Genomic DNA, 25,899 nt, shown 5'->3' with positions numbered 1-25,899 from the left:
CCGAATATCGGTGGAATACATCATAAAAACACATTTTGTTATTGTTAGTTTTGCTTATTTACTCAATTTAAGAGGTGTGACGTACGTTTAACAATAATGTGTTTTTTTCGTGTTACGCCAAAAATTGATATTTTTATTTTTACAGCATCAATATAATATGATAAGGCCTTTTACCATACTACAATTTAAATCCTGAGTTATCCTTTAGATATTTTATTTGGATTCAAAGAGGGAAAAAATGGAATTCTTTTAAAACATAATATAGGTTCGATATTTTATCAACTAAATGACATACATTCTAAAATTGTTAACATTTTATAGTATAAACATTAGTGTTACGAGTGATTGTAAATTCAATAGTTGTAAACACAATAGTTTATACATTGTGTCACGCTTATATAAACAAATGACAATACTAAAAAATATTTGCATACTGCAAAACCTATTGAAATTTCAGGTTTCGGTTGATAAATCGCAAGAAAGTCACTTTAAAACGGAAGTACGCAAGAGTTCTACCATAACTTCAAAGATCGCCAGTGAGTTTTTAATATTTTTTTATTTTCGTATTTAAACTTGCGATAGACTTTTAACCGCTTGGCACTAATTTTAATATATTACAGAAATTGTACACCGTTTTATTTGTGTGGCATGTCATCGATCAGAAATAGCACCTGAAAGATATGTACTTTATTGGACCCAAAAAAAAAACAGTGCATCTCTTCTCCTCCAAAATCCAAAAACCAAAAAAATGTACATATTTTTAAACTTAAAAATACAGGGCTTTATAACATTTAAAAAAAAAAAGTGACTAATTAGTTTTATTTTATTTTGACCTAGTAATCTAGGAAAGTATTTTTCAAGTACGATTTCTTATTTTTTTTCTTTCTTTTTTTTAACCAAGTAATCGCTAACCTGTGAGGGAACTGTTTACAGACTACTTCCTCCCACGCAGCACCGTTTATTAGCATCACTACAAATAATTGGAGTTATAAAATCCCGTTTTCCTCTTTGCGAGGCGGGCTCGCAATTAACTTAATTTTAATTACGACATGTACATTTTCACATTTTTTTCTGATTTGGGTCCTCCGACATTGGGCATAAGACGGCCAAGCGCAGCTGCTGGCCTCGATGCCTTGTCCTTGATAACCAGAAGATGGTCGCGAAACCCCAGATTAGAGCTAAGCTCAACACCCAGGTATCTGGTTGTCTAACCAAAATACGATTTCTTATCTAAAAAAACTAGCTACATAAAAATATTGGTTTTATGATTAAAAAGTTATCATTTTAAAACTAGAACATTCTCAGTTCCGAATTGGGGCCAACAATATTTTGACGATTATGTGTATGTCTAATACAAAAGGCTTTTATGTTTATTATTTTTTGCAGATAAAAATGATTCGTTTTTGTGTTTTTGTATCATATGTAATTCTACATGTTAGAGCAGATGACCTTGGTAATTTTTGTTTATTTTATTTTCGCACTTACCTACTCAGGGAAATTAAAAATCTAAAAAAATGTAATATTAATTTTTTTACAGCGGATTATAAGGAGCAGGTTGCCACCACAAGTCAGTATTTTTTTTTATCATATAAATTTAACTTTATGTTTCAATATTTGTAAATACTTATTTTAAATAACTTATTACAGACAAATACTTGGAGTACGCAGGAGGTAAGATGTATTTAAATTTTAAAATGTATATACTGTCACATAATAATTATTGGTTTCTCAAGTTTTCTGAATATCAGATAATTTTTAAATTAAAAATTATAGTTTCTTTAATCTATCAGATGAAGAGTGCACAAAATGTATAATATCATTGTTTTAATCACATTGCAAATACTTTATTTATAAAAATATATTTATATATTTATTTATTATTTATATTTTATAGTATTATTAATGTATACTTTATGCAGCAGTTTCTAAAATTTACTTAGAGCGCAATTAGCTATAGACAGTAAATATTTAACCTAACTTGGGTGAAAAGTGTTCAACATTTAAAATATGGTGTATTTCCATAGGTATATGGTACATATTATTATAACTTATTTTATATCTCGACGCATTTTTTGTTTATTCTAGATAGAATGTATCCTGTTATTACAAATTATGCTCGTGGAACTGCATCAATAGGTAATTATTTTTATTTCTAATAAAAATAAACGAATAGCTGAAAGTGATATAATCACTTTTAAATAAACGCTTCCAAGCGAATCTATGGATAGTAGGTTAAAACTAAGCGCAGTATGAACCAGCACTGTAAGAGAGTTATATGCAAGTGAGTAGCAATAGTAAGTAGTAGTAGTAGTAGTAGTAGTAGTAGTAGTAGTGAAAATTATTTTCAGACCCAAATCTCTAAAACTTTGCTTGAAAAAAGTGTATCCCTTTTAATCGGTAGAACTGTGCTAAAAGAATTTTCCATAAATTTAGAATTAACTCGAATTTTTTTGAAAAAGTAATAGCACATCAAAGTTTTAATTTGGAAAATATGTACATTTTTAGATAATGTTGCCGTTTAAAAAACGATACATCTTGAATTTTAGCTCAGCATACAAAAACAATCTTTCGGACAAACAACACTGATGTACACCCTTCCAACCTTTTCTAATGTTTATAACAATAAATATGATTGTCTACATTCACATTGATTTACTCACTAATAACATAATAACAAAATAACTGCAACATCATTAACTAATTCAATTACATTGTACAAATTTCAGAAAAAATGTCTTTGCTGTTTGCTGCACCGGGTAATAATATTTCTCAAATATTAGATAGATTAGTTGTTTGATAATAAGTATAAAATGTTCTCGTTCTAATTTCAGACATGGCAATCAAGGAAAGCGAACTGCAGCGTAATTACTCTTATATGTTATTTAGAATACTTTCATAATCACATATGTATAATTTATGTACATATAATTTCTATCTTAAGATATACATTTTAATGAATGTTCGTTTATTTTGAAATATTAGAACGCATTGATAACGAAAAGGAATTGCGAAAAGCAATAGCCGATGAATTAAGTAATTATACCTAATAATTTACATAATTAATTTAATTTAATTTAATTATTTATTTCTAAGCAACAATGCTGAATATTCGATTTGATTTCAAAGCCTTAGTGCTATATGTTTATTACTAAAAGTTGGAATGTTTGTTAGAAACATAATTATTCAAATGTCTGATAACTCACTTTAAACAAACTCAGTTCTAAATACTGTTATAAATAAAATATAAAAAATGGTTTTTATTTACTTTATAATTATTTAATATTTTTGTTACAGATATTCATGTTCGTGTTGTTGAAAAAAAATGTAATTACACACTTATTTGTTTACTGTAAATAGTCCTAAGACTTAATTGAGTAACTTGAGCCACACCGCCCATTTTTAAGGAGTAAAGTATAGGCAATTTTTACCAATTCTTAACTTAAAGGTTAAACTGTGATGTGTAACTATAAGTTCAGTAGTTAAATTATTTTTCGGACTACCACAGCATCCTTGACAGCGATTTAAAACAAAATTTCAGTTGAATTGAGTTTTACGCGGATTAATTTTTCTCAGGCTTCATAAATAGTTAAGGAAAAAAATTCATACATATTATTTATGACAAAGTTATCTGAGTTCCATCATCCTTATTTTTTCGATATACCTAATACAACCAACGCTATATCATTTTTAAAAAAGTCAAATAAGTCCTTTCTTAATTAATTAATTATTCATTAACTGGTTGGAATATTAAAAAAAGTTGGCTATTTTTCCCGCTATAATCACGATTTTAGTACATAGATTATTATAAACATGAAATATATTAGTCAAAATATGTGTGCCAATATGTATAAGTTCTCCACAACTTCATACAAAACGAAAATAAGTGCTAAAAATTGATATTATTATTTAATTTAAAATTGTCATTATTTTTTGCCATTTGTTTTTTTCTTTTCAAGAAGGTGTCAACATTTATTATGAAATATCAACGATTATTAAGTTGCATGCTTTATTTTTATTAATACTAATACAGAGTGATAAATTTGTCGTGAAACACTCAATATCTCATAGGGTTTAATAAGATTTTTAACTTTTCTTTTTTTTCTATTATGTTTTCATACAATGTGTACTCAATTCACACTCCCTTCTCAAAGGGGAGTAATTATTTTCATATCAACTTTTGAAACTTACATTTCATTAACTTTTTTAGAACTGAAAAGTTAGGAGGGGTGTGAAAACAATAAAAATTGTGAAAAACTAAGATCACATGATACAAAAATATTATTTAAACAAAAAAAACTCCTATTAAACCCTATGAGATATTATGAGTGGTGCAAGATATAAATGATCATCCTATATTATCATTTGAAACTATTTTAATAGCGTAACAAACTATTTGTTTATTCTAGCTTTACTGAATAGTATAGTGAACAATATACGTTATGCTGAAAGTGGTGAGTATTTAAAAGCCATAATCTTAGTTTTAGTTTTTTTAATATTTATTTCGAATAACATAAACTTAAATTTAGTATGATTAAAATATGAGATTATAATATGTTATTAAAGTTCCCAGTATAGGAAAATTATTTTCTACGAGTTAATCATAGGGAAAGTTAACAAAAAAATAACATTATTACAGTTCATTGAATGTATTATGTTCTATAAGCTTTTTATTTTTTTTTATGTAAAATATTTTTGTCATCAACACGGTTATATATTATTTTTTACAGGTATTGAAAGCTCTGATTTGTCAGAACTTGGACGTAAAAGAAGAGAGCTAACTCTGGAAGTTACAAGATTATGCTTATACTATGAGGCAGACGGTAAATATTTTATCAAATTGTAATGGTTTAATTTATATACTATATATTATATAACAAATTTCAGACAATTTAAAAGTTCTTAGAACTTTAACTGACAGGATTAAATTTTAAAAAAATCTTAATTTCTCCGCAATATTTTGCCTTTAACTCTAAACATACACAAAACAATTATTATTTTAAACATCAACTTCTTGGTAATTTTATGTCTTGCCACATTAAAAAAATGTAGTAGGTAAGTTAAGTTTGGTAAAATTTTTAAATAAACTTTTTTAAATTTTTAGACAATACAGATGCAAGTCAATTTGACGTGATGTATCGTTTAAAAGGATTGTTCAGAAGTATAGAATACCCAAAAACATATACAATAGAAACAAAAGTTGAAGGTATAGACAAACATTGCTGTGTAACTGATTGTCAGCACGGTGTTGTGACATTCAAGTGGATGATGATAGCTTATGTTTAGTCAATAAACATTATTAATATTGTAAAATGTATTCACTTGCTTCTTAGAGATAACTTATTAAAAATTACACAGCACTATTGTTATTATATTAAAATAATTGTTCCAAACCGCACTTTCCTAATTGTCAAATGTAATGTATTACTGTTATTTAATAAATGTGAATTTTGTCGAAAACTAGTTTTAAATATATATTTATACTATAACAGTTCTAAAAATGTAAAAATATTATTATAGTTTTTTAAGAAATTGCGAGTAAAAATTGTTTAAACAAATAATTCAGCGTTTTTTTTTAATTTACGATCAAAATATTGGTCATCCTAAATGTTACCTTTACCTTCAATTAGTTTATGTTTAAGAGTATAATGATGAAATTAAAGTAAAATGAAGGAATTGAGGGGTTAATAAATTATATATATATATAAGCTTTATAGATTTAAAATATTGAATAATAAATTATAAACCGTTAAAAACTCATTTTAAGTCACGGTACTTATCGAATATACACTTGGAGAGCCAAAATTGTGCAGTTATACATTTTATATTGTTTTTATAAATTACAATAAGTAGGTATATTATGTATAATATAGATATATCAGAATAGGAAGGAAATTCTATGAAAATATGTAACGATTAAATTCTTGGACACCCAATTTTGTTGTTATACAGAATTTAAGTGGAATTCATATTTTCAATGTGTAGTGATAGTTAGGGATTTTAAGTCTTTTTTTTTTTTAAATTTTGAAATAGCCGAAAAATTAAAATACAAAATTAAAAAGATTTTATTAAAATTATAACTTGCGCCTACTCATTTTTGGTTTTCATTGTATCAACCAATAAGCAATACGTTTATTTTTTTATTTTTTTTGGGGTCTTTAGTTAACAACCTCTTTAGGGCGTTTCACTGAAGCGATGCACGTGGTCGTCCGTTTAAGTGACAAGTTAATTTGGTCATTAACTTAACAATGAGAATTTTCGTTGTTGTTTAAAAAGCTTTAAGCGCGGTCCGAGGCAAAGTTCGATCACTCCTCGTCGAGGTCGATAAAAAACAAATTAATGTTACAATAGGTAATGACCTGATTTTTAACAGTCCTTGTGGCACCCAATACACAATATTATTAATAATTTTCTAGTTGATATCGACTTGATGTGATTGCCGAAACACTTAGGTTTCAATTATTATTTTACATTAGTATGGATTCTCCGTGCTTCATCAAGTCGGCCGTGGACCGAGCAAAATATAATATGAGATGACGGTGGAGTTTTAATCATTGTTAGAAAAACATAATATTTTTTGCGTCGGTTGTTTTTTATAATAATAATAAAAAAAAAGCATCAGCTATTCTAGGCTTTTGTGGAATTTGTAAAAAAAAGTATTCCTTCGAGGGGTTTTCATCAAAAGTCATTAAGAATCTTTGTCAACAATTACAAAGCATTCAATCATTTTTCCGGCCGACTTGGCCTTTTTTAAAACACCTTAAATCAATATGTATGGACGTTTTGGAAATTTCCTATACAATTGTGTGAAGTTACCAATCGGCAATCTGATACTCTAAAATACATTTTGATAAATTTAGTTTATAATTTGTAATAATCAAAAGTAGAGTATATAAAATGTTAAATAAGATTAATTTTTTTTTAATGTTAGACAAATTTGTATGTAAAATTGTAAATGTTAATTATAAATATTTGTTTTTCTGGTCGTGTGTAGGATTTCATAAAGAATATGTTTTCTAAATGTCTTTGTTTTTTTTTTCCAAATATGCGTAAAATGGTTTTGTTTCAGTTAGTGACTAATTGATAGAAACAATTGAATAATAAAAAAAAACCTTAAACCTTTTCTTTTTATTATTTCTGCTTTACGCTGATTGTTCTTAGTATATATTTTATGGACGATAAAAAAGCTATTTGCGATGCGCAGCCAGACTAGACTGTAAAACTGCAAGTGGACATACTAAAGAAAAAAAAGACCATCGTAAATCTTTTTAAAGTAAAAGTATCAAATAAAAAAAATACATTAATTTGAATCATTAACAAAACGGTCGTTCTGCGAATACAAATGCTTGTATTCGAGGATAGGAAAGGTGTGAATGGAGGGGAAAAATGCAAAAAGTTTGTCAGAAGTGGGATTCGAACCCACGCCCTCAGATGAGGACCAGAACGCTCAACCGCCTGCATAGCAGGCCAAGGGAAACCTTGAGTCTGGCGCCTTAGACCGCTCGGCCATCCTGACATGTGTATTAAACGGTCTAAACTAAATGTGATGAATGCTCGCTGAGCAATTAATGAAACATCATTCTGATATGGTTCAGACAAATTTTAAAGTTTTCAGCACATAAACTGACAGAATATTAATAAAATGTTTATTTCTCCGCAATATTTAGACTTTAACTTTTGCAACAAGAACTTCTTTATTCATATTTAATAAACTTAGGAAATAACATGTTTTGGGGTTTTTTTTTACTACTCAAGTAACATAATATGAATTTATGATGACTATGGAAAGTTGATTTGTCTGCATCAGACAAATCAACTTTGACCTGTTCAAACTAAAAGTAATGTTTCGGGGATGTGGTTTAATAGATAGATTTTGGTGGATTTTATTAAACTGATTAATTCAGTTCTTGTTCTTTATTTTCCTAGGAACTTTTTGGGTTTGTCACTTAACACACACTTCAACCCCTATTATGCCACAAGATCAAATGTAAGAGGTAATAATACACAAGAATATAACTGATTTCATATCATTCAATCTAATAAGTGTGACTAAAGTGATTATTTGTAAATATATAATATTTAGCCACCACTAACACATGTTTGTCTTATAATAATAAATATTCAATCTACTACAAAGTTATATTGAACAAGGCAAAACTCTAGCTCCATTTGCAATGTTTTATTTGTAATAAAAAAGCCTGTGTATTTTATAGAATTTTCATGAATAATGACATATGATACACAGAATGTCTGGTCATTCTATCACCATTGAAAAAAGTTTCTGACTAAGAGTAATATCTGTACAATAAATGTACTATATAGTAACTAGTAAGTTAAGTTTAGTAAATTTTAAATCAACTTTTTTTATTTTTTAAGTTCTGGAGCATAAAATGTCGAAACGTTTTGACCGGATGTGTCGTTTAAGAGGATTGTGCTGTAGTATAGTACTACCAACACTTTTATAAAAAAACAAACTCTTTATTATATATTTATAGTTGAAGGTGAAGGTGATACTTGTCTTTTAACTAATTGTCAAGACAGTTTTGAGAGATTCAGTTGGATGGGCGTAGCTTATATTTAGTCAATAAACATCATTAATATAGTAAAAAGGATTTTTGCTTCTCAGTTATTATAATTTACACCAGAAATCTTAGAGATAACTTATTAAAAATTATACAGCACTATTGTTATTATATTAAAATAATTATTTCAAACCGCACATTCCAAATTGTCATATTATCTAATGTATTTTATAATAAACAGTTTTGTTTACGATTATAAACTTTCTGAAAGTAAAGAACTTAGTAAGAACTAAAAAATAAGTTTTCAGAAAAGTCATTATGATTCATTGTCAGCAAATACAAACTTTTAAATTATCTTTCTCGGTCGACTTAGCTTTTTTAAACACCCTATAATAAATATTTTGGAAATGACCTATTCAATTTTCTTAGTTACCAAAAGTGTGAATGAGGGGGAAAAATGCAAAAAGTTTGTCAGAAGTGGGATTCGAACCCACGCCCTCAGATGAGGACCAGAACGCTCAACCGCCTGCATAGCAGGCCAAGGGAAACCTTGAGTCTGGCGCCTTAGACCGCTCGGCCATCCTGACATGTGTATTAGACGGTCTAAACTAAATGTGATGAATGCTCGTTGAGCCATTAATGAACCCGGGTGAAATATATTATTGTGATTATTATACCCCATAAACCAAAAAAAATATATTTTTAAAATATAATAAAAAATGTTTAAAATTATAACTATTTTTATTGTGCTTTATAGTCAGATTAGCCAAAAAAATAAATTGATACTTGCCCGGAAGCAACATTGTAAAAATCATTTTTCGTGGTCGGAGCTTAAGTGTACATACAGCTGATTAAGCAGTGACACACTTCCTTAGTATTTTTTATTGTTGTTTTTTTAAGTTGCTTAAAACTGAATTGTTTTGTTATTATTATTTGTATTGGCCAGATATTATTATTTATGACCAAATTAAATGTATTAAAACATTTTTTAAATTTGTTGATATGATAATTATCTTTTAAATTGGTTCGCTAAACACCTTGGAAAGTGACTTAGCGTTTTTTTGGTGTTTACTTGAACAAAGTTTCCGGCTCTTTCCCTTCCCTCAAGTCAAACAAACTTGGCATAGTGTTGTTGCGCATTATTTGGCTGGTAAAATCTAAATGTCAGCCCAGGCCTAACAGCAAAACCCATAATATTAATATAATCAAGAACTCCTGAATTAGTTTTTATCATGAACTATATTTACTACATACCTGTTGGCTGTTAACCTAAGCCAACCTATACCTGTTCCACCCGAGTTGGTTAGCTTTTATGCAAATTCCCCCAAATCCCTACACTAAATTATACTAGAATAATATTAAAATAACGTGGACGCCGATGCAGTGTTATTATTATTATTGTATACAATTCTCGCGTGACATTCTACGGAATAGGTACAATGTTTTTAATTGCGTCAATAGGAAAAATGTCAAAAAAAAAATATAAAGAAATACACTTGGCCGCCTCGCTAAACTGTTTGACCAAGACGTGCAAAAAGTTAAAAAAGAAAAAAAACACTGACGTATTTGATTTTTTTTTCGGTAATGTTATTGATGTTATATTTATAGTTGATAATAATATTTTATTATTATAAGGCATCTTAACAAAACGATGAAAAAACAATCTCATTGACGTCAAATTTCGGAAACAACATTTAAAAGAAATATTATACAATATAATATCTTAAAATAGTGTAGAAACGATAATAATTAACAATAAGAATAATCTAAAAGTAAACACAATAGGTATAATCAAGGCCGGATCTACCAACAAGCAAAATAAGCATTCTTTCCGGCCCTCGGAAAAATTCGGCCCATAAATCAGCTGATACCTATTTAAAAAAATATTTTTTAAAAGATTTTATAATATAATATATAAATGTATATTTACCTATTATATAATAATTTTGTTGGACTGGTTAAATGTGTTCAACTTGACATGCGTTGTAAATAATCGTTTTTTATCGTAGAAATAGGGGCGAGAGAAAATTAAATAAATTCATATTAAAAAAATGCAAAAAGTTTGTCAGAAGTGGGATTCGAACCCACGCCCTCAGATGAGGGGACCAGAACGCTCAACCGCCTGCATAGCAGGCCAAGGGAAACCTTGAGTCTGGCGCCTTAGACCGCTCGGCCATCCATGTCATGTTACATCAGCGCGAAAATAGCTCCATTTAACACAGTCAAAGTGATGTTATATTATAATTGATTAATTTTTACCGACCACTATTTTTTAATTAAAATAACGACTATAAAAAAAAAAATAAATCATTCACGAATTTTAATAATTATACAGTTATACCCATTAAGTAAAATGTTATTTAAAAAAACATTTTGGCGAAATAACAATTTTTTTGCTGTTTTAAGTAGGTATATATTGTATTGTGTTATAAAATATTAAGTGCCATAACACTTAATATAGTCTAAATTTAAATTAAACAGTATTATTATTACATTAGAGAGGTATGTATTTCATAAAACTTTAAATATTCACCTATTATCTTTGAGCTAGAAATTTAGCTATATCAACTTTTTAATAGTTTTTAATACTTTATGATACTCACGTGTCACTTGGGACATAAGCATTGATTATTATTTAATATGTATGTGATACTGAAATGTTTTTGAAAAAATATAACCAAAAGAAAAATGTAATTCAAATAATAAGTTTTAATTTTCTTATAAATAAAGTACAATAATTGTTGTTTTGTATTAATAATATGTTTTAAATCTTTTTTTTAATAGTACCTACAAAATTCTATACTACTAAAAATTTAACGTGTGTGAAGTTAGCCATAAACGAGCCAGCAATATTTGATAACAGAAAGTGTCATGGCGTTGGTGTATGTTGTGTTGCCAATACACTTATTATTCTAAGGGGCAGTCCATATATACCCCAAACACCGACGATTATTATTATACGATATCGACTTAAATAATTAAAATATATTATAATTATCGACAAAACAGTAAGAGTATATTATTTAACTTAAAAAAATGGCACTTGGGGTTTTGCGGCCGCCGAACCCAACCCAGCAATAAAAAAGCGGCCGACCGCCGACCGATTGCCGGCCTAAACCGACGGCAGTTATGTCAATTTTTGACAATGTTCCGGAAGAGGTCCCCTCAATTTGATTATACCAATCGAAAGCTTACTAAAATGTCTAAAAATTCGTCTCTATGAAAAAAGTTGGCACCGGGGGTCTTGCGGCCACCAGAAGCCGCCGAACCCAGTCACAAAAATATAAGCAGCCGGCCGTCTACCGACCGCCGAAGAAGCGCTTATATAATGTTAACTAATCATATAATTTGTTTTTAAATAATTTTATATTACATTTAATGAAAACAATATATAAATCAATCTGTACTTATTTTTTTAAAAGTTAATTTTAAAAAACATTACATTACATTTATGCAAAATCAAAACATTTGTATAAAATAAAAGTGTATTTAATATATATTTGTATAAACAGATTCGATTTAAATATCAATATTTCATTGACACTAAAATTAAATAAATATACATTAATCTCTGTGTTATAAAATCCTAGCCCCTCTAGAATGGCATTAAGTAATTCCTCGTTATATATTATAATTTTAACGTCCCTTGTTCTGGCGGCGAATCGGTCGCGCCGAAATCTCCGGGTTCGGGCACCGCGACCAAAACCGGTTTTAGGTGGCAACTGGCATGTTTGATAACAATAACAATAATAACAATAATAGAGCATTATCGTATGTTGAAAGGCACTGGGCGTGACAACAGTAACCGGCGCAGCAGGTGCCCCGTGCCGTGGAAAAAACCATGATAAATAGTATATAAAATATCTATTTAAAGCAGCTAAGCTACTTTGGAGTATCTAAAAAAAAAAAAAATAACAGGCACCTAACTGGTGGCGTTGCGTCACTACTATAGATTAAATATATGCTATTGTAGTAAGCAGAGCTCACTACATAAAATTGAGGACCAAGAGAATATATATAAACCACGTTTTAACTTAAAAGACTTTAAAGCTGTAATTTATAATAAACACACAATAACAATTATATATATATATATATATATATATATATATATAATATAATTATAACTTTTACTGACACACTATGTCTATGATCTGGCATAAGTAACTGGCCTAATTGTGGTTAATTAAAAAACAGTTTATATAGTAATATATAAATTAGTGAATGACGTTTAACTTAGAGAACTAGGAAGGCCTAATAATATTATCGTGGATGCGCGTGAAAAAGAGGTTAAGTCAACATTTTGTGCAAAATGAGTTATATGCACCGACAAATTCACAAAAAAAACTATCATTTGTGTTTTATAGTTTAAGTCTAAGTGTAATATTCAATGAATAATAAAGAAGTGTTTGATGAGATGTCACTATTTTTCTGATCTTAGTGTATTTTGTAATAAGTCGACTTAAATATTTTTGAATTTACAATTTAATAGTGTTCTAATTCTAATTTATACAGGAAAGTATAAAACAAGTTATTTTATTATCTTATTAAAAAGATATTTATCTTATCCTAATACCTGATCTTACATATTCTTCTAAACTTTATTTTCCATTTCCTGAAAAGTTCATAGTGGTTGACTTAACCCCTTTTTCACGCGCACCCACGAATTTTAAAAATAATTACAAGGGGTAACTAGACGTGACCTAGTTTACAATAAGAAATACTGTGTAATAACAATTTAAAAGTTTAAGGCCTATGGGCTATGATGTCATTTAGCCAATCATGACATCCTGCAAAACAACCTAACTATAATATATAAAATAATATAATATAAACTAATATATAATATAATCCATTAACATAAATTAACAATAACCCAGAATTATGAGCTGCTTACATAATTACATTGTGTTATTGAATTAATTTTATAATCATACTAGACCCGATATTCTATCATCCCTTTGAAATAGTCCATGGTGGTTTTAAAAAACACATTTTGCGTAGCTAACTTATAGGCCAGTAAATACAAATTTAAGCAAAAATAAAAAAAAATCTAAAAGAATTATTTTTTTGTAAGTGTACTATGTAGTAGACTACAGCAGTAGGAAAATAAATTAAGCATTACGATTTCATAATATTTATTTAATATTTAGCTGTAGAATAATAATTTCCAGCAATTTGTACACATGCCCTACAGGCTACAGCCTACATCATTTTAATGTAGCATAAGAAAAATCATATCCATTCGTTGCAGCTGTAGTGTACGCGTCTGTGAAGGACCGTACAGTACACTAAACGACTAACGGTATCGGCAGGACTAAGAGTCGTTGTTAAATAATTAAACACATTTAAACTTAGTTAATATTAGTATAATAATAAAAAGTATTATTGGTTAAACTGGATATTTAGCATAATAAATATTTTAAACAGTTTGTAGTTAATATAATTTACCCGAGTACTTGTTGCAGTCGCACTACTCTACTAAATAATAGCTTTATAATAAAGAACACCCAAATTGAAGGGCGACAATGCAAAACGTGCTATTGCTATTTTTCGCTTTTTCCAGTGACATCGAATTTCTGTTGTAGCATATAAGAAAGTCATAGACAAAAACTGTAATATTCTAAAAATGCATAAAAGAATTCTGAACTTATTTATGATAATTGTTAATATGTAAATTTAAATTTAGATACATTAAAACATAATTTTGTGAAACGAATCGCGCCAAAACGTACCATATCCACCACTTAGTTTGTTTTGGCAAAATTCAGTGGAAATAGTGTATTTTAACATAATATATTTATATAGGTAGTCAATAATATTATTTATTTTAAATAACAAACTATAATTTTTTTTTTCATAATTAACTATTTCCTGAAAAATTAAATATTCCATACATAGTTTTTTTGGTGACTGTAGATTTGTTACAATATGATTTGTATTATCTTGAAAAATTATAAAACCTTATTTAACAGTCATAAAAAAAAATGAATAATATTACAAATATAAAATAAAATAAAAACAAGACACTAATTAACCTTAGTTTATTTACCATCAATTAAAAAAAACTAGTAGACAACTGCCGCCGGTATAGGTCGGCGGTCGGCCGTTTTTTTATTGCTGGATTGGGTTCGGCGGCTTCTGGTGGCCGCAAGACCCCCGGTGCCAACTTTTTTCATAGAGACGAATTTTTAGACATTTTAGTAAGCTTTCGATTGGTATAATCAAATTGAGGATACCTCTTCCAGAACATTGTCAAAAATTGACATAACTGCCGTCGGTTTAGGCCGGCGGTCGGCCGTATTTTTATTGCTGGATTGGGTTCGGCGGCTTCTGGTGGCCGCAAGACCCCGGGTGCCAACTTTTTTCATAGAGACGAATTTTTAGACATTTTAGTAAGCTTTCGATTGGTATAATCAAATTGAGGGGACCTCTTCCGGAACATTGTCAAAATTGACATAACTGCCGTCGGTTTAGGTCGGCAATCGGTCGGCGGTCGGCCGCTTTTTTATTGCTGGGTTGGGTTCGGCGGCCGCAAAACCCCAAGTGCCATTTTTTTAAGTTAAATAATATACTCTTACTGTTTTGTCGATAATTATAATATATTTAATTATTTAAGTCGATATCGTATAATAATAATCGTCGGTGTTTGGGGTATATATGGACTGCCCCTTAGAATAATAAGTGTATTGGCAACACAACATACACCAACGCCATGACACTTTCTGTTATCAAATATTGCTGGCTCGTTTATGGCTAACTTCACACTCGTGTATACAGAGTAGACTGTCAACATCAAGGAGGATATATCATCTTTTTTTTAAAACTCATAATATTATGTTGTGTGTTTACATATAAAAAAAGTTTAAATTGCATAAAGTGTGTGATTAAAGATTTTATACCTGACGTTTTAGGTTTAAGGCCTAGGAGCTCCGACCAAGGGTTTCGTAGACGTATATCAGTAAGTCTTGAGTAACGTTTTGGTTAATTATTATCATTTTATTTGTTCTAATGAATGGATTAGTTTTCTACATAGTATACAAGTTCTATAGTGATTTTTAAAACGGTCTAAACGATTCTTGCGTACAATAATTTTAGACCCGTAGAGTGAGATTCGCTATCAATGGCTGTAGTTACGATAACTCTAGTCACTACAGCCATTTGCCACAGTAGATGCCACTTTTTTCTTATATAAATTGGCCTCATTATTAAAAAACACTTTTTCTTATGTTTGGTAAATTTGCACCCTAACTACTGAACTAATTAAGAAAAGTTTTGTGTGTTATTCAATTACTTGCATTTGATAACATGTACGACCAGAGTGAGCCATTCCAAATGGAGATATTTATTAAAATATGAGAATAAGTAATTCCAGAACCACACAAAGAAAATGTAATGCCTTTTTTTTGTATGCCAGACAATTTACAAAAAAATTAGTAGTTGTGATAATGGCATTAGCTGCGCAATTTTGTTTCTTTTATTTTATAAACCATTGCTAGCTATTTTATTGTTAACCATGAGTTCTATTTAAAATTAGTATTGATGATATTTGAATAATACCCATTTTGTATTAATATGTATATCATCTGTAAGCAACCTATATTGAGTTATCTTTTTTCTAAATTAGTCAACTTCCCAGGTTATTATATCGTAGTTTGCGCCAATAATAAAAGTCGTATATCTCGTCATCTAAACAAACTAGAAATAAATTACTTTTAAAATGTCATGAAACATAAATTTGAATAAATTTTAAACGTTCATTTTGCTCTCCCTGAGGAAATTTGGAAAAAGACATTGTTTAATAGGGCAGTCGATATTATGACGAGAAATATAACATCAATTAATGCAATGGCAAAAGCCATTTACCGTTAATCAACAATGGTTTGATTAAAGTTATTATTAATGTTTGTATGTTAACAAGTATATTTTTTTCTTAACAAATATAATCTACGTTTGCCAGAAAAAAATAAAGACTTTTTTACATATTTATTATTTAAGAGTAGATGTAAATGGAATTTGAAATTAAATTTTTGAATGAAAATAGTTACGGTTTTGTTTGTTTTATTTATTTGTGTTAGTCCTTGTATTTTAATTTTTTAATGAGTTTAAAGTCGGCCTATAGTTTATTTTTGAGAGATAAATCATGTTTTTTTGTTCAAATTTTATTAAATCTAATTTATTTTTTATAGTTTTTTTTAGTGAGGAACCACCCAGAATTGAAACTAAAATGGACAATTATATCCAGACAACCAAGATAAAAATAGAGGACGAAAATAAACAGTCTATAGAGCAGTTTACCAAAGACTCTGAGAAAACAACCGATGGAGATGCGTCTAAGTAATATTAGTTTTAAATTAAATATTTTAAATACATTTAAAAAATAATGTAATAAATGTTTGGATATGATTTGAATGCTATCGAAAATGTATCAGAACAATAATAAATATATAATAATTTTAATTACATTTCAAAAATAATATGTAGTATTTTAAATATTATCTGTATATATCTGTTTACAAAACGGCAACGTTTAATCTGACTTTGTAATACCGAATGTGTTATTATCCATGAAGTTAACAAAATAAGTAGTTATATCTTTAAAATAGGTTTGCTTACAATAAAATATTTTTAAATACATCACAGTAATAGTAATATTTGTTTAAAAAAAAACCCCACTAACTTTTTAGCACCCGGCTGAAACTAAAAGTCTTACGTTTCAAATTTAGATTGACTTTTAATTGAATAACAGATATGTATATTGTATGTTCGAGACACATAGAGCATTTTAATTAAATCTAATTTGTACAAAAGCTTTTAACAAATATTTTTTAATTATTTTTTTGTTTTTTGTTTTTAGTGACATAAGTACGTGCAACAAAACCACAGTTAAGGTCGAAGTGGACATTTTGGGTGGTAATCGTTTTGAGTCTGTATTTGAATATGAAGAAAATGATCTTTCTGGTACGCCAACGACAAATGACGATTTGGACGAAATATGTACATTTGTCTGTGACATATGTAAAATGTCATTCGCTAGCAAAAAGAAAGTAACACGACACATTACTCAGACCCATGGTGATCACTCGACAACCTGGAACAGCATTAGAAAACAAGATGTCAATAATAAACTCAGGTAAAGCAAATTATTATTTAATGTTTATAGTTGTCAATCTTATTGTTGTTTAGATAAAAGCGCAATATCGTTCTTATTATTAATTCAGTCACATATTGTTCAAAAAGATACTGTCTAATTCGAATCATAACTCTTGTATAATTTTGAACTAGTAGTTATAACTTTAAGGATTACATTATATTCGAAATAAGGGCAAATAATGAAAATATTGTATTTTATAAAATAGAGGGGTAATTTTTTTGAAAAAAATAGGTTTGCTTACAATAAAATATTTTTAAATACATCACAGTAATAGTTATATTTGATTAAAAAAAACCCCCACTAACTTTTTAGCACCCGGCTGAAACTAAAAGTCTTACGTTTCAAATTTAGGTTGACTTTTAATTAAATAACAGATATGCATATTGTATGTACGAGACACATAAAACATTTTAGATTAATTTAATTATTTACAAAAGCTGCATGATTCTTAACAGATATTTTTAAATACTTTTTTTCAGCTTTAAAATTAATTTTGTTTTTAGTGACATAAGTACGTGCAACAAAACCACAGTGAAAGTTGAAGTGGACATCTTGAGTGGACATCGTTTTGAATCTGTAATTGAAATTGAAGAAAATGATCTTTCTGGTACGCCAACGATAAATGACGATTTGGACGAAATATGTACATTTGTCTGTGACATATGTAAAATGTCATTCGCTACCAAAAAGAAAGTGACACGACACATTACTCTGGCGCATAGTGATCACTCGACATCCCGGAATAGCATTAGAAAACAAGTTATCAAAACCAAATCCAGGTAAAGGCAATTATTATTTTTTGTATACAGTTGTCAATCTTATTGTTTGATGAAAGCGCGATACCGTTCTTATTATTAAATTAGTCACAATTCGATTAAGAACATACTGTCTAATTCGCATCTAAACACTTGTATAACTTTAAACTAGTAGTTATAACTTTAAGGTGTGCATTATTTTCGAAATTAACGGTAAATAATGAACAAATTGTAATTTGTAAAATAGAGGGGTAATAATCAAATAAGTTATTTTTTTAAATAAATATGTCGCTTTATGCGTTTAAACCCTAAAGTTTAAAATTTAAGACGACAGTTTCAGTTCAGTGGGTAACGCAAGTTTGTGAACGCATAGGCGCATATATCAACCCTCAGACTCAAAATTAGCACTCCTAAAAATTCAAGCCCCAATCCTTGATTTGTACGCATAAAATTGTAATAATGTTCATACTCTGTTGAAATTTGTTATTTAAGATTTTTTTTTTAAATGTTTTATATTATATCAAATAGTATGAAAATTGAAGGTAAGAACTTTTTATTCATTAGTCAGGTATACATAGTTATAACACCCCCTTAAATGTAGGTCTAGTTGCGCCTATGTCTGAATGTAAGTTCGTAAGTCTTTAACACATAAAGGATGGGATGATATCACCTTGTATATTTCTAAACTGGATGGATTAGTCAAATCTACTAGGTAATTTTTTTGCACAATCAGTACGTTTACTTAGTTAAAATAGAATGTATAATAATAATAATTTATAAATTGTGATATGAATAATTTGTTTTTGAACTTTATACTTATTGCTTGACAATGCTTTGTTCTAGTGTTAATGGTACAAGTAATGAAGCGAATAAAAAAATAGAAGGTTCTTCTACAAAATCCAGCCTCAGAAAACATCAACGAGCACACAATGGTGAAAAGTTCTACAATTGTGTAGTTTGCTTAAAGTCATTTTCTAATAAATCGAGTTTCGCAACACATGAACGGGTACACACTGGTGAAAAGCCCTACAATTGTGCAGTGTGCTTAAAGTCATTTATTCGAAAAGAGCACCTCACAACACATCAACGCATACACACTGGTGAGAAGCCCTACAATTGTGCAGTGTGCTTAAAGTCATTTACTCGAAAATCGTACCTCACAATACATCAACGCGTGCACACTGGTGAAAAGTCCTACAAATGTGATGTATGCCTAAAGTCATTTTCTGATAAATCGAACCTCACAAGTCATGAACGCGTTCACACTGGTGAGAAGCTCTACAAATGTGATGTATGCCTAAAGTCATTTTCTGATAAATCGAGACTCACAAGTCATAAACGCGTGCACACTGGTGAAAAGCCCTACAATTGTGCAGTTTGCTTGAAGTCATTTGCTCAAAAATGTGATCTGACAAAACATGAACGCGTGCATACAGGTGAAAAGCACTACAATTGTGCAGTGTGCTTAAAGTCATTTATTCGAAAAGAGCACCTCACAACACATCAACGCATACACACTGGTGAAAAGCCCTACAATTGTGATGTATGCCTAAAGTCATTTTCTGATAAATCGAGCCTCACAAAACATGAACGCGTGCACACTGGTGAAAAGCCCTACAATTGTGCAGTTTGCTTGAAGTCATTCGCTCAAAAATGTGATCTGACAATACATGAACGCGTGCATACAGGTGAAAAGCCCTACGAATGTGATGTATGCCTAAAGTCATTTTCTGATAAATCGAGCCTCACAAAACATGAACGCGTGCACACTGGTGAAAAGCCCTACAATTGTGCAGTTTGCTTGAAGTCATTCGCTCAAAAATGTGATCTGACAAAACATGAACGCGTGCATACAGGTGAAAAGCACTACAAATGTGCAGTGTGCTTAAAGTCATTTATTCGAAAAGAGCACCTCACAACACATCAACGCATGCACACTGGTGAAAAGCCCTACAATTGTGATGTATGCCTAAAGTCATTTTCTGATAAATCGAGCCTCACAAAACATGAACGCGTGCACACTGGTGAAAAGCCCTACAATTGTGCAGTTTGCTTGAAGTCATTTGCTCAAAAATGTGATCTGACAATACATGAACGCGTGCATACAGGTGAAAAGCCCTACGAATGTGATGTATGCCTAAAGTCATTTTCTCGAAAGGACAATCTATCTGTTCACAAACGGGTCCACACTGAAGAAAAGCCCTACAAGTGTGCAGTTTGTTTAAAGTCATTTTCTAATAGATCGAGCCTAATAAAACATGAACGCGTGCACAACGGTATAAAGCCCTTTCATTGTGACGTATGTTTAAAGTCATTTACTCGAAAATGTAATCTGACAAGACATGAACGCGTGCATACTGGTGAAAAGCCCTACAAATGTGATGTATGCCTAAAGTCATTTTCTCGAAAGGACAAACTCACAGCTCACAAACTTGTCCACACTGGTAAAAAGCCCAAAAATGAGATGTATGCCTAAAGTCATTTTCTCGAAAATTGAGCCTCACACAACACAAACGCGTGCATGCTGTCGAAAGTAACAATATCTATGATTTAATTATATTTGTAAAAAATTATTTGTGGTATTATATTCTGTAAACTCTTACAGAATTTTTTTTTATAAGACCTACATAAAATGTATTTTTATATGTTATTAAGTAATTAGTTAAGTAATGAATATAAGTATTTTTTAATCATTGTATTTGTATGTCGGGTGGTAATTTAAATTATTAATTAATTTTTCTTGATATATTCTATATTATAACTGAAATTCAGAATACTTGCATTTTGTTTTTTGCTTTTTTTCTAAACGAACAGTAATTGAGTAAAACACATTGAGAAAGGTTACGCGCTATTTTACGAAGCCCTACAAATGTGATGTATGCCTAAAGTTATTTTCTGCTAAATCGACCCTCACAATACATGAACGCGTTCACACTGGTGAAAAGCCTTACAAATGAGATGTTCTGCTCAAGATCTTTTTCTCAACACTTGAACTTCACAACACACAAACGCGTGCATGCTGGCGAAAATCACTTCAAGTGACATTATTAATGTTTCAATTATATTCGTCAACATTTAATTAGGGTATTATATTGTTTTATATACTTTTAATTTTTTTTCTAAGTTTAAATACTAAAAACCTATTTAAGTATAACTTAAATAAAAATGTATTTTTAAATACTACATTCGAAAATAGTTCTAAAACACACTTAAATATATTATATCAGTATTCTGTACAACTTTGTTAGTAGTAATACATCAAGTTATTAAGTTATTAGGTAGGTATACCTGTTATTGAAAATTCTTGACAGATCTGCATCTAACTTTAAACAAATTTACTAGGTATTGTAAAATCAATACCTTTTTTGTTTCTTTTTCAAGCTACAACTAGCTAACATATATTAAATATAAAAAGAAATCACAAAGTTTAATAATAATAAAAATAAGAATAATAATTTCATTGATTTTTAAAATGGATTGTTTTTGTTATATGGGATGTTATTCGATTTTTAGGCTGACTTGATGTGTAATAATGGACCCAAAATCTAAAATAGCTTTGAAATACTAAATGAGTTAGTTGCATTAAATGGTTATTAATTGGGTCTTGATTTAAAATGTGGTTTTTTAGTGATAGGAAAATATTGTTTAAATTAATTTGGGAGGGGTGGCTTTTTTAATTAAAATATTGGGTATTGATGAAAGTTGGTTTTTATAAATTTTATAAACACTCACCAACTTTACATAAATATACATATGTTACGTCTATTTTACATTACTAATAATAATGTATCAATAGATATAACATTATTAACAGTGGTGTAGATTTAAGAAGACGGACCCCGCGGTTTTGTGTAATAAATAGGTTTCACCCCGTGTTATTATAATCAAAGTTATACACACTGATGAAAAGCCTTAAAATAAGATGTTCCAGATCTTTTTCTCAACACTCGAACTTCACAACACACAAACGCGTGCATGCTGGCGAAAATCACTAAAGGTGACAATATCTAAGACTCAATTATATTCGTAAAATTCAATTGGGTTATTATATTCTATAAACAATTACAATTTTTTTTATAAGGCCTATATAAAATGTATTTTTATATGTTATAAATTAACTAAATAAGTAATGCGTATTATTATTTGTAATGATTTTATTTGTATGTCAGGTGGTGACTTAAATAATTAATTATGTTTGCTTGACATATTCTATATTGTAATTAAAATTTAGAATACTTGCATTTTATTACGTTGTTACATGTTTTTTAAAAGAACAGTATTTGTATAAAATACCAAAAGGTGTCGCGCTAATACACGTTATCCAACTATTTTCCATCTCATTATTTTTTGTTCACTTATTTCCAGTTAGGTATTTAGCTGAAAGGCTATTGGTTTTATAAAGTTGTGAGCATTTTTTTTTGTGTACACTAGCTTTTATAATACTGGACTAATTCCTTTAATTAGTAACTTTACAAAGCATAAATTTTATCTAATTTTTACTTTGGGTGAATTAAAGTTAGAAAAATCTACTTCTTCACCCTTAAAATTTGTAAAAAAAAAAAAACAAATATAAAAACACGGCTAAGATCTTTAATATCGCATAATATAGCCTCTATTTTTGTACAAAACATGTGTTTCTATTTCCAATAGAATGCTTCTAAGAGCAAACCAATTTAAAATTTGATAAAAAGAATTTGTTGCCATTGCCGATATTTTAAATTGAATATAATTTATAGTGCATAATACAAAAATGTATGTATATATAGTTGTAAGCTTCTCATGAGTTAATAAAATTAATTTTTGTAAAACAATTATTCAACTTTGAGTGTCGCTAAACAAGAACTTTGCAATAAGCTACAATTTGTAAACTCATACAAGGCAAAGAGGTATCCTTTTAAAACAAATTGTGTCATCTTTAATATCTCATAATGCCTATATTTAAATACAAAATACTAAACGTGTAAGTATGTTTGAAAACTGTTTTTCTTTACAAAGTCAAGAGACAATTTACTGTTGGTAAACTATTATCATTACACTAAAATGTTGTAAATATTGTTTTACATACTTTAAGTTTTATTGTAAGTTTGAATACTAAAAACCCATTTGAGTATAACTTTAATAAAAAAAACTCAAAAATGTGTTTTTAAGTACTGAATTCGAAAATAATTTGACAACATACTTAATATATTATATCAATATTCTTTACAACTTTGTTAGTAATAATACATAAAGTTATTAAGTTATTAATTTGTTGTGATTAAAAATCCTTCACAGATCTGCATCTAAGTTTAAACAAATTGACTAGGTACCTATTGTTAAATCAATACCTTTTTTGTTTGTTTTTCATATTAGGTAGTTGTACCTAATATGTACTAAATATAAAAAAAAAATCACTAAGTTTAATAATAATACAAATAAGAATAATAAATAATAATAGGTAATTATAATAATAAAATATAATTATAGGTAATAATAAATTATATTGATTTTTAAAATGGATTGTTTTTGTTAAATGGGATCTTATTCGATTTGTAGGCTGACCTAATATGTAATAATGGACCCAGATTCTAAAATAGCTTTGAAATACTAAATGAGTTAGTTGCAGTAAATGGTGATTAATTGGGTCTTGATTTAAAATGTGGTTTTTTTAGTGATAGGAAAATATTGTTTAAATTAATCTGGGAGGGGTGGCTTTTATAATTAAAAAATGTATTAAATTATTGGGTATTGTTGAAAGTTAATTTTTATAAATTTTAAAAGCACTCACCAACTTTACATAATTATATGATATTATCTACTGATGGACTTATTAAACCACCGCGGTTTTTTTTTACTTATTAGCGACCTTGGTTCACTATGACTTCAAACTAAAGCTGCTGTGCATTTATTACAAATAATATTTTTTCTTAGCTTTGAGCAATATACAGGGTGATCCAACTAACGTAAGACACTCATTTTCTCTGAAAGTATGAATATTTTGCGAATTTTTTTTTCCCTAAAATTTTAGGTACATATTTAGCTACATTTTTCAATATTTAGAAAAATTTTATCTTCAACCCTTATACGTTAAATAAGTACGAACCTCGTTTTTTCAAATGGGAACATATGTTTTAAATTCCATAAATATAAAGACAAAAAATCTAAAAAAATGTTAGCGTTTGAATTTTTAATTTTCATCCATTTGTTCGCTGTTTATGACTTTGTAAAGATTTGAATTTTTGTCTATATTTCTTAATAATTTCATTCGATTCGACAAAGACAAGTAGTTTTATTACGACGGTCATCACATCAAATATAATAATAATTTGATGTTAACGCATTCCGTATCATAATCAGATATAATAAATAACCATACATTATTAGACGAAAGGTAGACTGTTACGGATAACGGACTTTACACTTTAACCTAATCTAGCTGGAGCTAGTCATTAGCTGGTTATCTCGGATAACAATCTAGTATCTAAACTATGCATCAGTTACCACGGAATAATCGAGTGACCAGTACCCATAATATATTTTATTATTTGTACAAAATCGCATTATATTTATTATTTGTACATAACCTCATCGCTAACAAATTTCGACTTCGAAGTTCACACGTTTTCCATTAGTGAAATGAGAAATTGCAAACTTAATTAAAAAATGTTAGTAAATTTACATTTTACTTTATAGTAAATATGATAGCATGCTTATTGTAGTTATGTCATAACTCGTTATTTTATAATTTTTTAAATATATCAATTGATAATATTTGCTCTCGACTTTATTTTGACGTTACATTCTTGGACACATCATTAATTTAATAGGTAAGTGTATTAAAGTTTAATAGATAATTTAATACAATACGAATTCAATTAGCTTTTTTTATTTTAGGTTGAATGCTTTTTTACTGAAAATATTTCATCTTTTAAAAACCAATGTTATCATGTAAAATTGGTTTTGAGTATGACGTATCAATTGCTATGGAAATGTCTTTCCAATCGGACCCAAGACCTTACAATTATATATCAAGGTGTAAATTATAAGTATAAAACATTTATTTCTAATATGACATTTTTTCATGTGAATGTATAATATCAACACTAAGCAATTTGAATGAAAAGTGTGTTGTGTTAACTTAAAATAATTATTAATGCATGTATTTGTGTATGTGGGTTGATAATACTCATATACCCGTTTCATTTATTTTTAAAAATATCAGTAATTAATGTATGAATTTCATACTACTACATACAAGGAATCGCTTCTTGATTATACCAATATTTATAATAATATGTAAGTATATTATTTTTATTTGATTAAACTTATCTAAGGTAGTTCAAATGTCTGCTTTCAGTTTAGTTATTTCTTACAATGATATAACCCATATATTGTGTGTCTGACATACATTACGGATATTTTATCATAAAGTTTTAGCTATAACTGACACAGGTATTTGGCTATCAAAGTTAAATTTTATATCAAATTTATT

At 28.8% G+C, this 25,899-nt stretch overlaps 2 protein-coding genes and 2 non-coding genes across 13 annotated transcripts; 2 read left to right on the top strand and 2 right to left on the bottom strand.

Annotated features, from left to right (window-relative positions):
• The first annotated feature begins 2,833 nt into the window (after positions 1–2,833).
• Positions 2,834–5,344, top strand: LOC126841373 (uncharacterized). The gene is made up of 6 exons (XM_050577811.1): positions 2,834–2,861; positions 2,983–3,033; positions 3,295–3,324; positions 4,407–4,451; positions 4,728–4,820; positions 5,102–5,344. The coding sequence occupies exons 1-6, from the start codon at positions 2,834–2,836 to the stop codon at positions 5,281–5,283; spliced, it is 429 nt and encodes a 142-aa protein (XP_050433768.1). The 3' UTR covers positions 5,284–5,344.
• A 2,051-nt stretch (positions 5,345–7,395) lies between these two features.
• On the bottom strand, positions 7,396–7,513 carry Trnal-caa (transfer RNA leucine (anticodon CAA)). Its single transcript has 2 exons — positions 7,476–7,513; positions 7,396–7,441 (listed from the first exon to the last, which is right to left on the bottom strand). It is a non-coding gene; the product is annotated as a tRNA-Leu (tRNA).
• A 1,475-nt stretch (positions 7,514–8,988) lies between these two features.
• Positions 8,989–9,106, bottom strand: Trnal-caa (transfer RNA leucine (anticodon CAA)). Its single transcript has 2 exons — positions 9,069–9,106; positions 8,989–9,034 (listed from the first exon to the last, which is right to left on the bottom strand). It is a non-coding gene; the product is annotated as a tRNA-Leu (tRNA).
• Positions 9,107–15,299: 6,193 nt separating this feature from the next.
• LOC126841393 (zinc finger protein 260-like) lies at positions 15,300–23,132 on the top strand. Of its 10 annotated transcripts, none has more exons than XR_007686166.1 (6): positions 15,300–15,480; positions 16,709–16,856; positions 17,377–17,652; positions 18,177–18,452; positions 19,272–21,512; positions 22,351–23,125. XR_007686166.1 is itself a non-coding variant. In XM_050577852.1 (6 exons), exons 2-6 carry the CDS (start codon positions 16,747–16,749, stop codon positions 20,902–20,904), a joined length of 1,875 nt encoding a protein of 624 aa, XP_050433809.1. In that variant the 5' UTR covers positions 15,300–15,480; positions 16,709–16,746; the 3' UTR covers positions 20,905–23,128. The 10 variants fall into 10 exon arrangements, 9 of the variants coding, with proteins under 9 accessions (XP_050433809.1, XP_050433805.1, XP_050433811.1 ...); XM_050577852.1 differs by having other exon boundaries at positions 19,272–19,500; positions 19,921–23,128; XM_050577848.1 differs by having other exon boundaries at positions 19,272–20,032; positions 20,117–23,128.
• The last annotated feature ends 2,767 nt before the right edge of the window (positions 23,133–25,899 follow it).

This window comes from Adelges cooleyi, unplaced genomic scaffold (assembly GCF_023614345.1).
Source record: "Adelges cooleyi isolate 19-005CV unplaced genomic scaffold, UGA_ACOO_1.1 ACOO_flye_CR_arks_rails_tigmint_CR_PRNA_381, whole genome shotgun sequence".
Classification (NCBI taxonomy): domain Eukaryota; kingdom Metazoa; phylum Arthropoda; class Insecta; order Hemiptera; family Adelgidae; genus Adelges; species Adelges cooleyi.
This window is presented reverse-complemented; position numbering and strand designations above follow the sequence as displayed.